General features: G+C 41.7%; 1 protein-coding gene across 3 annotated transcripts in view; it reads left to right on the forward strand.

Moving 5' to 3' along the window:
• Window positions 1-14,831, forward strand: part of NIBAN1 (niban apoptosis regulator 1) — a 214,477-nt gene that overhangs the window by 130,153 nt on the left and 69,493 nt on the right. For all 3 annotated transcript variants that reach the window (XM_077901926.1, XM_077901929.1, XM_077901927.1), the window contains 2 exons: window positions 2,583-2,697; window positions 7,931-8,098. In XM_077901926.1, the coding sequence (XP_077758052.1) occupies window positions 2,583-2,697; window positions 7,931-8,098 (283 nt within the window). The remainder of the gene's footprint in view (window positions 1-2,582; window positions 2,698-7,930; window positions 8,099-14,831) is intronic.

Below are 14,831 nucleotides of genomic sequence, written 5' to 3' on the forward strand. Positions count from 1 at the left end.
TCTATCTATATTAGGACTTTATTTTTTTTATATTAGGACTTTATTGAATACTTGATTTGCTCTCAAAAGCAAAGTATCATTGCACTACATACCATAATGTCAATAATAATAAATCACCTCAGAGGTGCCTGGGTGGCTCAGTGGGTTATAGTCAGGTCATGATCCCGAGGTCCTGGATTCGAGCCCCAGGTCAGGCTCCCTGCTCAGCGGGGAGTCGGAGTCCGCTTCTCTCTCTCCCTCTGCTCCTCCTCCCACTCATGCTCTCTCTCTCAAATAAATAAATCTTTAAAAATAAAATAAATCACTTCATATTTTGTATGGCACATTACATTACAAAGTTCTTTTAGGGAAGCTTGAGAAGAGGCAGTAGAACATGATGGTTAATATAATGTGCTTTGAATCACATCTTTGCCAGCAATTAGATATGTGTCCTTGCATAGGTTATAAATCTCCTTGAGCTTCAATTTTCTCACCTGTAAAATGGTGAATATGATCCATCCCTTCATGACAATGTTGTTGTAAGGATTAAACAAATGACTATATGACTATGAATATTGAAGCACTTAGCATATGGCCAACACTAGCAAGAGCTTAATGTAGAGCCATGGCAGTATGATTATTACTAACTACTAACTAATTGGAAGGAAACACTCATAGAGCTTGCTTTTGGATTTATTAAGGATTTCACTATATTTGGTGATTTTGGTGTTTTTTCCTTCTAATTTTCAGTTTTCCAAGCTTGCTCCAACTTCCAATTTATGGACTGTATTGCTTTCTTGGCTTTGCTCATTGTTTTTAAATAAACTTGTTCAGTTTGTTAAGTTATGGGTAGTGAATTTGGTAATAGCTATATATATTTTTAACTTGGAAATTTTACAGGGATGCCTGGTGGGGCACCTCAGAGGCTCCTCAGTCAGTTAAAAACTTGGAAATTTTTAAAAATGCCCATGCAGTTTGCCATAATTCCTCAAAGTTATAATAATATCCTGTTTTTTTAATGTATGGAAGGGCATTTTTTTGAGTTATATAAGAGTTATATATTAAGTACTATAAATTGCCTGTTACTTCTTTGAGAGTCCAGTTTTGGCAGGTACTTAAGCAGGAAAAAATGAAGCTTTCTTCTTTGATAATCAAGCCTTACTTCCTGTTCATTTTCTGGACAGACCTGGGTATGAATCCGGGAATTTGTCACCAACTCACCACTGGGCCATTGGCAAGTCTTTGAGAGCTTCACTTTTCTCATTTATAAAATGGAGATAATAACTAATTCATAGTGCTGTTTTGAGGATTAAATAACATAATGTTTATAAAACCCAGATTGGGGCCTGTTAGAACATATGACACAATTCAGTCTTAAACCAGTCTGAACTGACCTGCTTCTAGACTTTCTCAAAGTCACAGCTTTAGATTCTTCTCTAAGGAAGTGCCTAAGTCCCTGATGTACTTCTTACAAATGGAAAACAACCTTCTTAGATATGCAAGAATTTGTTTTGTTTGGGATTCTTCACATGCCATCTTATTGATGGAGAATGTGTTACTGTTATTCTGATTATGTTGCCTTGATCAACATTATTTTAGTTTTCCCCAAGAGCACACTCTAGATTTTGGGTTATACAGTTTTCTGGTTTCAATTCTCAACTTGCTTTTAGGCTGCTACTCTCAAAATTTTGTCTTGACTTAAACCCTCCTATCAGATGCACATACTTAAATTTTACCTTGTCTGGGGATCCCTGGGTGGCGCAGCGGTTTAGTGCCTGCCTTTGGCCTAGGGCAGCAATCCTGGAGACCCGGGATTGAGTCCCGCGTCGGGCTCCCAGTGCATGGAGCCTGCTTCTCCCTCTGCCTGTGTCTCTGCCTCTCTCTCTCTCTCTGTGACTATCGTAAATAAATAAAAATTTAAAAAATTTTTTTTTACCTTATCTGGTTGTCCTCGTGAGTTGAACTGCTTGTGAGCATTTAGCAGTTCTCTGAACCTCTTTAACATTTCCCAAACAGCAGAGCTTTTTGTCTGCTGGCCAGAATTTGTTCTGATGCCATGATGTTGCATTTCCATCCCTGATCATGGTACTGCAAAACCATCTTAACGTGGTGGCATGTGTTATCACGGCAACATTTTTATGCTTTTGGTGAAAATCCATGGCAACCATAATTGCACTTACATGTCCTACATGTGATTAGTCATCTGTCCCCAAGCATTTTGTTCAGTTAAGTGTCTGTATGTATCATCACCCTTGTGGTCATAAGAATGATTCAGGTGCTAGCATCTGAAATGGTAAGTGTGGTACAGGATTTCGAGAAGTTACAGAGATTATGTTTTCCCCACTTGAGAAACACATCTGGAGTGAAAATCCTGAGATTAAGGACTCTGATTTACCATGTTGTGACTGTCACTAAAGCAATACCTTATGAGTTACAGGTATGCAAAACATATTTTTAACTATGTGGCTCTTACTTAGAGACATAGTGTAGGAATTGCTATCTCTGAGTGTATGTGCTCATGTCTATTTCTGATATTCCTGATATTTCCCAAAAATCCAAATGGGGAAAAGAAATCACTTATTCATATTTTTTTTTCTCCCCAGGCCTATCAGAGAGGAGTGGCTCCTAAAAGCCGAATTCTCCCAGCTGGTGGCAAGGTGTTAACTTCAGAAAATGAATATAATTTGTTATCTGATCGGTTTTTTCCAGACCCTCTTGGTGAGTCGCTGAGCATTCTTTCTCAAGGCAAAATTACTGTCATGGAAAGAGTACTGAACTTTAAATTTAGAGGCTGGATTTCTATCTAGTTCTGTGACACTTTTCCCCAGCCATTGCTGAACCTCTTTGGTTTCTGATTCTCCGACTCTAGGCTCTTGAACTTAAAAATCTAGAAGGATGTTTCCAGCTGTAACACACTTGGATTCTCACATATTCCACTTTTTCCATGTAGAGAAAGTGATGGATACTATAGAGACCAAATAGCGCATTTCATAAAGATTCATGAACTGTGGATAATAACTCCATCTGGCTTTTTGTAAATCATACTGCACAGTAATTACTTGGTTTCTTGAAGAGAGCCCTGGTTCTTATTAATGGGCATAATCATATCATTAGAATTTATGGAGAAAAATATAATCATTTTATCAATTGTTATTTTTGTGTAGAGTGCTTAGCATGGTGTTTTTAATACGATTAGTATGTGGACCATAAACCTAGATTAACACACTATTACTAAGTAATTCAAGCTAAAACAACACTTTATGTGCACTATACATATTGTTATATTTTCTTTCAACATCTACTTGTATGTCATCTTGGCTCTGGAGCTGCTGCTAGAAATGGGAATGCCAACTTGATGACTCTTCAGAATCTGTCCAGTTAGAACCTTTCAATGAAATCAGTCAGAATAGACAATAGATTTATTGGTTTATTGGTGAAATCATATCAGAAGGAATGAGTAGGAATAAAAAACACAAGGCCTGTGTGACTAATGCCATCTGACCCAAGGCTTCTAATTGGGATATTTCAATGACTTTTTTTATTGTATGGTGTGGCTCTCTGAGTTTTAAAAATAGGATATTCAAAAATAAAAAATAAAAATAGAATATTCTACAGTAGATCACTTGTGATATCTTTGTAACTCAACTCAGAAAAAATGCAGATTAATGGCATCTGGAAAATTGTTGTAAAATATTAAATGAGAGATAACTAGAGGCTAAGAAGAGCCAATTTTATGGGGCTTGCTGAAGCTTTTAAATGCAAAGGGTCAGTGTTGGCTTTTGAGTTGTTTGTACAAAACCATGACATATAGGAAAAGACAAGAAATTGTTTCATAAAACCATGTTGATCTGGAACACTTGCTGTGTGATACTAATTCAAGGGGAAAGAATAAAGGCAAATGAAGATGGGAGGCATTAACCTCACTTGAAAAAAAGCACTAGAGGTTATAAATAAATATGTCTTCTTCACACAGTATTCTAAGATGGTGTAGCAATAATGCCTTCGTATTTTGCGAAAGTGATTCACTTACTTGACATTTTGTTAGAATCTAGTTTGCTGCAAACAACAAAAGAGTCAAATACAGAAGGCTTTATTATTTTGCTGAAAATATTTCGGATTTTACAAGTCCAGGGCTGGTATGACAGTTCCATAAATATCAGGGACTCTTTTAGCTTTCTCTCCCTTTATCTCTAGGTTGTGGTCCTTATTGATAGTCTACCGGGGCTGTTGGAGGTCAGTCATGGTTTTCTTATTCCAGATAGTAGGAAGGAGAAAAGGGAACGAGGTGGAGACATTCTCTCTCTCCCTCTCTTTTTTAAGATTTTATTTATTTATTCATGAGAGACGCAGAGATATAGGCAGAGGGAGAAGCAGGCTCCCCTCAGGGAGCCCGGAGTGGGATTCGATTACAATCATGCCCTGAGCCAAAGGCAGACATTCAACTGCAGAGCCACCCAGGAATCCTGAGACCTTCCTTCTCTTTAAGAACACTTCAGGAAGTTTCACTGTCACTCTTGTTTCTAGTGGCTGGAACACACCAAGCTACAACGGAAGCTGCAAATGTAATCTTTATCTGACATGGTCACTTGCTCAACTGAAAATTAAGGATTTTTATAACTAAGAAAGAAGGGGAAAAATAGATAATGACACGTATTGGTGTGGTCTGGAACCGACGGCCAAAAGAGAATTCTTGAGGCATCTGTGGTCTAAAAAGTGATTTCAGAAAAGAACAGGACTGGATCTGTGGGCAGAAAGAGCTACCCCAGGGTTGTGAGGAGTGACTGATTATATGCAAAGGGGTTAGGGGAGGTAAGGGGGGGGTGTCCAAAAGGACTTTCATATGCTAAAGAAGACTTCCGGATACTGGAGGCCTGGCTATTGTCAAGCTAAAGTGGTTTTTTCTTCTAGTAAGGCATTAACATTAAGACAGTTCGGAGCTTCCTTCTACTCTGCCTATCTCAGGTCCTTGTCAATGGGCTGCAGGTCATAAAGAAATTTATTTTTTTTTAAATTTCCCTTCTGTCTCAGTTTCCCACATCACTTGTGGAAGAGAGGGTGATATTAGAGCTCCAGGAAATTGAGTTATGGGTCTCTGGAAGTTAGGCTATTGATTAAGAATGCTTTTTCCTGGGAAATCACTCAGACATCAGTAAACTGATGGAGACTCCTGTCATGCAGGACTGTCACCTCCGTCAGTTTACCATGTTTTTCCCTTCCCTTAGTTTTAGGGCAGCCAAGAGTGCCTGAGGAATGTCACACACAGCCCACCTGGATGTGGGGGGAGCGAGGGCAGTTTGCAAGGTGTCAGCTTGTGCTTTGTCCTCAACTTGCCTTCAGCTCTCTCATCAGATAATGTGTCACGACTAGAAGTCTGTGCTACCAAATTTGATCATTCATTTTTTTGTTCATGTATACATTGACTCATTCTCATATTATGTACCAGGTAATTTATGAGGTACTGGTGCACCAAAGTTTGTGCTTCTAGTACATTCTACTTTGTTATCTTCAGATTTCAGGACATTGAAACACAGTCCCCATATATGCCCAAGAAATCTATTTATTTATCCTTTTTTTTTAAAGATTGATTGATTGATTGATTGATTGACTGATTCATGAGAGACACAGAGAAAGAGAGGCAGAGACACAGTCAGAGGGAGAAACAGGCTCCATGCAGGGAGCGCCATGTGAGAGGATCCCGGGACCCGGGGAATCACGCCCTAAGCCAAAGGCAGAGGTTCAACCGCTAAGTCACCCAGGCATCCCATCTATCCAGTCCTGATTGATTAATTTGCCAGTAGCAAGACTGTTCTGGAGTCTCCCAGGTGGCTCTGGCTACCTAGTACGCCTAGTGTTCTCAGTGGCCTTAGAGAGTACTTTTGTTCTTCCCTTCCCTGAGACTGGTGCCTATTTTATGTAGACAGAGAGCACAGAGCTAATAATAAACTGGGGGTCATTTAACTGAGAGTAATGCATGGAAGGGAATACAATTTAGGTAGGAATCTGAATAGTTTAGCATGGTTTAACAGGAGTTTCTTAGAATTAATTTTGAGGTCAGTGGTAAAAGTCCATTGTTTAAAGCTTTTAAAATTTCCTAGGGCAATATAGCACATTTATTCAAACAAATTGTAGTTGAATATCCACTCTCTGTTTTACAGTGGATACAAAGGCTGAGCAAACAAAGACATATAAGGTGCAGTTTCCATCCTCTTAGAGCTCCAGGGCAGTGGTACTGCTTCCTGGGGAGGAGAACTGGGAGAAGCAGTAAGGGAGCTCATCTCACTCTGTGCCTACCCTGAGCGTAAGTGCCAGACATGAAAACAGATCTTTACAATATTTAGGGAGAACAAGGTAAGGAGCACCCAACTCTGTCTCTCGTGGCATGAGGAGCTGCCAACAAAAGGCATCCTAGAGGAGCAGCTTTTTTTTTTTAAGGATTTTATTTATTTATTCATGAGAGACACAGAGAGAGGCAGAGACACAGGCAGAGGGAGAAGCAGGCTCCCCATGGGGAGCCTGATAATGGGACTCGATCCCAGGACCCTGGGATCACATCCTGAGCCAAAGGCAGAGGCTCAACCACTGAGCCACCCAGGTGCCCCATAGGAGCAGCTTTTGAATTGACTTTTGAAGGATGAATGAGAATCTTCCAGGCAGAAGCATGATGGAAACAATAGAGGAAAAAGTAACAAGACCTGCAAAAACAACATTCCGTATCAGAATGGATGACCACACCAAAGAAGAGGAGAGACTAGTAAAAATGGAGTGAAACCAGGACAGAACAGGGCAAACACCAATACTTCACAGGGTGATGGAGAGAAGGGGCAGAGGAACCAATAAAGCTGACCAAGAAGAAACAATTTTTTTTTTAATTATTCATGATAGTCACACAGAGAGAGAGAGAGAGAGGCAGAGACACAGGCAGAGGGAGAAGCAGGCTCCATGCACCGGGAGCCCGATGTGGGATTCGATCCTGGGTCTCCAGGATCGTGCCCTGGGCCAAAGGCAGGCGCTAAACCGCTGCGCCACCCAGGGATCCCTTCAGAAACAATTTTTAAAAAGCACAAAGGAAGGACGCCTGGGTGGCTCAGCGGTTGGGTGCCTGCCTTCAGGTTAGGGCGTGATCATGTAGTCCCGGGATCGAGTCCCACATCGGGCTCCCTGCATGGAGCCTGCTTCTCCCTCTGCCTGTGTCTCTGCCTCTTTCGGTCTCTGTGTCTCTCATGAATAAATAAATAAAATAAAAAATAAAATAAAAAGCATAAAGGACATCAGAAGAGAGGTGATCCGCAAGTCAAGGGGAGAGAATATTTTCAAAAGAAGGGGTAGTTAGCAGCAACAGATGTTTCAGATCAGGTTAAAAGTCTTAGATAATGAGAAAAAAAAAAGGCTGAGGTAATGAAGAAGAAGCCACAGGTTGGCAGTTAGGACAACATCAGTGACCTCAGCCATGGGGTTTTGTGACTGGTGGGGTAGGAACCAAACTGAGGTGAAAATGAGGGTTGCAGCAGAAAGAAGCAAGTGTTGGTTTGGCAGCAACAGAGAGGAGATGGAGAGGGCAGGGCAGAGAGCAGCCTGGTGGAATGGGGTCCTGTGAGGATCAGAGGGTGATTGCTTGCATAGGGACAGGTGAGCCTGAAGAGGACCAGTGGGGGACACCCAGACTCTGTTTGCGGACCATTGATCTGAGGAAAGCTGAGAAAGATGGTGTCTGGTGGCCTTGGCTATCCCTGTCAGGTAGGGGTGAGGCCACCTGCTAGAGTGAGACAGGTAAAGCTGCCAGAGGAAGTGAGAGGAGCCCCAATGACCATTTCCTGCCATCCTGTGAAGACATCCCAGGTCACGTTTCTGCCCTATGGCCTGCCCCAAAGAGTTTCCTTCCCAGCCTGGAATAAGTATTTTAAATAAAAGATACACGTTTTAAAATGTCTTTGTGTTTTCAATATTTCTTTAGCACCCAGTGAAAAGGAGAATGCTCAGCCTTTTGTGGTCTTGCCCAAGGAGTTCCCAGTGTACCTGTGGCAGCCGTTCCTCAGACATGGCTACTTCTGCTTCCATGAGGCCACTGACCAGAAGAAGTTCAGCGCTCTTCTGAGCGACTGCATCAGACATCTCAATCATGGTAGGACCTGGCTGCCCTCACATGCCCAGTGGGGCTGCTTTGTCTCAGGGGGTGCTGGTTGGTTGCCTGTTAGAATGACTCCTAGAGAGTGCTGCCCCTGAAAGGAGGGGAAGTCAGGGGAAGCAGGAGTTTGTACACAGGAGCGCCGTCACCTTGGGGTTGTGTAGTAAGGTCTGGAGAGCCTCCGTGAAACAGAATGTGGGGCTTTGTCCGATGGCACCTGTGAGCCGCATTCACACATATAATTTTGCATGTGATTCTCGTCCTCTTCCTTTTTCTTGATGTTTCTTATTAAAATGACAGCAAGAATGGGCCAGCTGTCCCTGGCAAATTGAGTCCTTATGACACTTCATGTTTTCTCTCACCTTTATTTCTGAATAACTTGCACAGAGCTTTATGGTACCTAAAATCCCTGGGGGAACTTCTTAAACACAGATTTGTTTTTTGAGGCTCCACCCTCAGAAATTCTAATTCACTGGATCTCCGGTGGAGCTCCCATTTTACTTGTCTAACAAGTTGCCAAGTAATGCAGATGTTGCTGGTCTCGGGCCACACCTGGAGGGGTGTTGCTTCACTTTGCCTCTAGGTATGGACCTAATTACTATCACATCTATAACGGAAAAGACTTTTCATTGCAATATGGGATGTTTTGATGAGTTCATGTGAATGCTGGTTTTTCTGGAATCCACGAAGTCTTCAGTTACAGATAATTAAGCTCTTTGTTCTCTGGCAACTGGAAAGGCAGTAGTTAGTCAGATATCATTGAGGGCTGACTCTGTGCCAGCCTCGTTAGGTATTAGGAACAGAGTAATGAACCATGCAAAGTTCCTTGCTCGGGGGTCTATATTCAAACAGAGACAAGGGACAACACAAACACAAAATCACAAGGTGACTTGATAGTTCTCAAAGTTAATGTGTCGCAGGGTAACTAGAAGTGACTCCATGAGGAAGGATGGAGTTTAGTACTTTGAGGAGACTGGTGAGAGGAGGCCTCTTTGACCAGGCAACATTTGAGGTGAGTCACCTTCCCTATCTGAGCCTTTCTTCCTCTTTCCTAATAAGGCTAATGTCATTGTATCTTTTCTTTAGAGTTCTGAGGTTTCCCTGAGAATGTCAGCCCCAAAGAGCAGAAGTCACGAAGTGATGTGTGTCAGTCTGTTCTTGATTTTAGCTTGTATATTGATAGGAGGCTGATGGGAAAATATTACCTCACTCTATTTTGCTATAGCAACTCTGACTAACGTTGATCATAACTTTGGCTCCTAACTAGTTAGGGACTTTATAAAAACGATACCCTTATTAATATCTTGCCTTGTGGTTTTGCTGTTCTAGAGACAGAGAATCGCCCAGCATTGCCTGTTCCATCTAGCTCATTTTTCAATTCACTTACAGCTCTGTGTGCAGTGCCTTGGGTCTAGTGGGAACATGCAGTTGGCACTCAACACAAGAACCATGAAGTTTCACTGAGCAGGGAATGTTCTCCGCCTAGCCAGATGGGGCTTGCTTCATTCCCTCTTCCATGTACATAATAGGAAATTCCCTGGGGAGTTTTTGGATGTTATGTAGCCTGCATTCAGATTCCATTTATGGAAGATTTCAGTCAATTCAAAACCCAACTCTGCTCTCCAGTGTTATCAAAGGCTCTAAGATAATGAGGTCTAGTCATGTGGCTCTTTCATTTTATGTCACGTTCCTCTGTTCAGAAAGCACTTTTCCTCACCGCGGCTTTATGAAGACTTGATGTGATATAGCGTAACTTCCAGTAGCTCCAGGCACAACTAGAGACCACCAAAACATTGTAAGGAACAGTCCTTGACTGCCATGGGCCAGTGAGCTTCTCTCGCCTTCTCTTCTCTTCTCGCCTGTTTTTGACAGCACAATATACCTACCACCCATCCTTACTGACTCACTTTTGTTATTTCTACCTCTACCTCTTACTCATTGTATGATCTTGAGTAAACCTGTAAGAGGTTCACAAACAGAGAGCCATTTTTTTTTCCCGTAATTGCCAGAAGAGTCTGGAAATAGGTGTGAAATTAAGGCTATGATGAGGACCAGAGCTGGGAAGACAGTGGGGAGGCCGCTGACTTTCACCCCCAGGAAAATAGAGTTGGGGTGGCAGCCTGCTGTGGCTGCTCCGCTGGCCCTCAGGCCACAACACACTCTGTTGTGAACTAGGTCTAAAACATTCTGGCAGCTGATACCAGGCAACTATTAATCCTGTCCACTCGTAAGTCCTCAGGGATCTTTTTTGCTTTTCAGTTTTGTTGAGTTATAATTAATGTATAACATTGTATTAGTTGAAGGTGTGTCATAATGATTTGATGTATGTATATATCGTACAGTGATCACCACAATAAGTTTGGTTATCCATCGCCTTGTAGAATCACAATTTTTTTCTCGTAATAACTTTCAAGATTCACTCTCTTAGTGATTTTCAAATATGCAGTATAGTATTGTTAACCGTAGTCACCATGCTGTACATTACATCCCAGAGTTTGTTTATTTTATAACTGGAAGCTTATACTTTTGACCACCTTCACCCATATCCCCTGATTCCCCACCTCCTGCTTCTGGCAGCCACCAATCTTATCCCTGTTTCTATGACTTACAGATTTTTAGCCTTTTTCAGATTCCAAATGTAAGTGAGATCCTACAGTATTTGTCTTTCTCTGACATATTTTACTTAACATGATGCCTCAACGGGCCTTTGAGAGAAGATCCTTTCATTGCCTTTGTAATGAGTTCCTCCAAGGATATCTGTCACTGGAGGTTTTGAGGACACCTCAGCTCAAATTCCACCCCAGCCTACCTCACTTGCCCCGGGAGTTCTGAGTTCAAGTTGATCGAGGTATACTTGTCCATTCATTCTCAATTCAGAACCATTTCTTCTATTCCTCCTTGGGGGTGTGTGTGTTTTCTATTTAACCCCCAAAAAAGGGCCTGATTACACCTTGTTCTTGGACAATAAGGCTGTGTCCTAGGGTAAGTTAAGGCAAGTAAAGGACTCTCTTCTTCTTCCTTCAAAAGAGGGTGCTGATTCTGGGCACCTCAAAGATTATTTACATTCCTAAGGTATGTGAAGTGTGTGTGTGTATTTTGTTTTGGTTTAATTTTGGCATCTCTTCACTGAGCAGGCATAAAAAAAATTCCACAAAATTATTCTTTAGCAGAACATCCCACTCCAACATACTGGACTAAATATCAAGCCCATTGCATGATGTGTGCCTACAGCAACTGCTGTCCTCTGTCCTTTGGGAATCACACTGCAATCCCTTGTCCCTAGTGAGGGAAGGCCAGGGATCTAAATGTCAACTGCCATAAAATGGGAGTTATATAATGCTAAGGTATTCCAAGATAGTTCTGTTGTCCAAAATTCAGTCTTACTCTTTAGAATTTTAGTTTGAAAAATCTGGTCATTGTAGTTACAGGGATATAGTTACTACTTTGAACAAATATAGAGAGTTGTACATATGCAATATGGAATAATGATCATTATCATCATGAGTCTGTCTTTTCAGCTCAGGGTGATCATTCCTTGGCAAAGGAATCTGCAGGATGGGGAGAAAGTGTTCCTGGCAAGAGGAATAGGATATGTGGAGGCCAGGAAGAGAGTCAGAGCATGGATCATTAGGGAAACTGAAAGAATTTTGTGTGACTGCTGCTTTGAAAGAGAGAGGAGCCAAGTGAGGATGGGGAGATGGGTAGGATCCAGGCTATAAAGGGCTTTGCAATGGATATTAAGGGATTTGCACTTTTTTCTAACAGTAACAGGAAACTATTAAAGGATTTTAAGCAGACAAGCGACTCAGTCACATATTCATTTTAGAAAGGTCACGCTGGCTGCTGTGTGGGCAGAGGATGAGAGAGTAGTATGCTGGGATGCCAGGAGGCTACTTAGGAAGCTTTGGCAGGCACCAGATGGTGGGAGCCTGCACCAGAGAGCTGATAATGGAGACAGTGAGAGGTGGCTGGAGAAGAGAGATCTCCAGGAAGTAGAATGAACAAAAGTTGATGTTAGATAGTGTGGAGAGTGAGGCAGTGGTGGGAGTCCCACCTACTGCCACTCTCTGAGACAGGAACCTTGTGTGAGGAGGAGTAGATGCCAAGGAAAGGAGATGATGTGGTCAGTGTTGTAGATGTTGAGTTGGGGAAGTCCATAAACATCCAGGTGAGGAAGTTTCATAGGCAGGTGTGCGAACAGGGCTGGAGACAGGAGGGCCATCTGGAGGGGAGACAGAAAGGGGAAGTCAGCCGCCTGCAGGCCACCATTAAGCTATGGCTGGCTTTGTAGGAAAGTTGTAGTTTGCAAGCCCCTTAAAGGCAAATTGTCTTTTTTTTTCTATGTATCCCCATTCCCAGCAGTTGTCCAAGGGCCTGGTGCCAGGTAAAGGCTCTGTAAATCTCTGTCCCCCATCCTTTGGTAGTTAAAAATATGCTCATGTGTGAAAAAGCATGAAGTATGTATGCTTTTGTATGTATGTATGCTGGTGCAGCTTAAAAATGTTTGTATATAAAATCTGCAAACATTTTAAAGTAAAACGGATCAATGCTTTTATGTTAAGTGCTAACTTATTCACTTACTACATGGATCTGTGATTTTATTATTGAACCTCTAGGCAGTGTGCTTATCAGGAATATCAAGCCTTTGTGAAATTCATTGACTCTGTTAGGCTCTCTGACTCACCCTCTTCATACAGATACCTCTTTAATTGCCAGCGTCTCCTCTCTATTTTATTTCAAGTTCGCTGCTACCAACCTGCTTTGGGACTCATATAAAAAAACATTCCCAGAGGTTTTTAGTTGATCTTATTTTTTCCAATTACTGCCACCTCTTTCTACATGTAACAGTCAGATAAATCATCTGTAAGCACAATTTTTTATTAAAATCCTTCATGGGGGTTATACTATATGTTGATAAATTGAATTTAAATAAAATATAAAAATAAAATCAAATCCTTCAGCGGCACTGCTGTTGTCAGGAAGATGAAACATTTCATCCCGGGGAAAATGGCTGTGCCTGATTTACTGTATTCTGAAGCACAAACCTCCTTTCTCTCAATCTTGCTGTCCTACCCCTCCTTCCTTCTTTGAATAGGAGGTTATTTGGACACCTTTAGCTCTGCCTATACCTCCAGTACCCACTCCTGCTTTCTACCTGTTCAAATCCTCTCTTGCTTCTTTAAGAACCAGCTTCAGTCTGAGTCCTGCCGTGAAGACCCCAGGGTTAACTTCTCTACCACCTGTTATCCATCCCACTATTGGAAACTCCACAGTCTGCCTTACATTATTCATATTCATGTCTACTTGTCCTGTTTCTCTTCCTCTATTTCACGTCCCTCAAGGGAAATCATTTATCACCCTTTGGATCCCCCTACAGTGCTCAGACAAGTATCTTGTAATGACTCGAGCACAGTAATGAATTAATAACTGACTGCTAATATAAAGCTGATTTCAAAATTAAAGTGCAGTTTTAGAGATGATGATTATAAATGTGGCTTGGCTTATTTCATAAACACATTGGCAATAGTGAGCAAAGAGACTTGTCAATACAAAGCCTAAAGGGTTTGAGGAACAAAGTAGTCAGATGTTAAAAGGCAGCCACCGCTGGATGCACGGTGATTCTAGAAAGAAGGTGGGTGATTCTGGTAAGAAGATGGAATGCTGGCAAAGTTTTCTTCAACGGTGCTGTGCTAGCTTGAAGGACAGCCAAGACTGCCACTGAACAAATGCCTTAGGCACAGGGGACAGTAAAATATCTGGGAAGCGTGAGGGCACATGGTTTGAAAAGATAGCATAAAAGAAGATCCCAGAGGATTTGGGAGAGAACAAAATTATGTAAAGACGCTCTGCAAACCTCTGTTTCAAGTTGGACTGTTCAATCACTTATGACATGTGTGACATCCAAGGGTGCCTGTGATGGAGTGAGTCAGCCTGAATGTGAAGCTGTCACAGTGATTAAACTTTAGAATTGGTTGCTGTCAGGGTTGTATGCGTTGAGCTCATTTCCCAGAAATCCCATGTCAAATCAAACACCTTTATTAGATTTGGTTTTGACACTTGCACATTTTAGGTGTTCAATAAATGTTGCTGAATTAAACTGAATTTTAAAACAGAAAAGAATCTTATGATTCAAGTAGATAAAGCAAACCCTTTTTCAGGTGTTTATTTGAATATGATATTTCAAGCTCTTCAGTACTCACCAGCAGAGCTCAGATCTGGTTTTTAAAAATATTTTATTTATTTATTTATTTGAGAGAGAGAGAGAGAGAGAGAGAATGAGCATGAGTGTGGGGGTGGGGAGAGGCAGAGGAAGAAGCAGACTCCCCGCTGAGTGGGACTTGATCCCAGTACCCTGAGATTCTGATCCACACCGAAGACAGACACTTAACCAGCTGAGCCACCCAGGCACCCCTCAGATCTGTTTTCACTAACTTCTTCTACTTGGAGCAATATCTCTTCAACCCATCATTACCTGAAACACGTTCATTACTTGAGGGACTAAGTGTCTGATGTGAGCATCAATCGATTTTAACTGAAAATTTACAATGAGTTTTATGTTATTATATCTGAAACATGCTGATGAATTTGTGGCGCATGCTTTTTTCTGTGGCACATGCTTATATTTATTTATTTATTTATTTATTTTTTATTGGTGTTCAATTTACTAACATACAGAATAACACCCAGTGCCCGTCACCCATTCACTCCCACCCCCCGCCCTCCTCCCCTT

The sequence above is a fragment of the Canis aureus genome, chromosome 6, assembly GCF_053574225.1.
Source record: "Canis aureus isolate CA01 chromosome 6, VMU_Caureus_v.1.0, whole genome shotgun sequence".
Taxonomy (NCBI): Eukaryota; Metazoa; Chordata; class Mammalia; order Carnivora; family Canidae; genus Canis; species Canis aureus.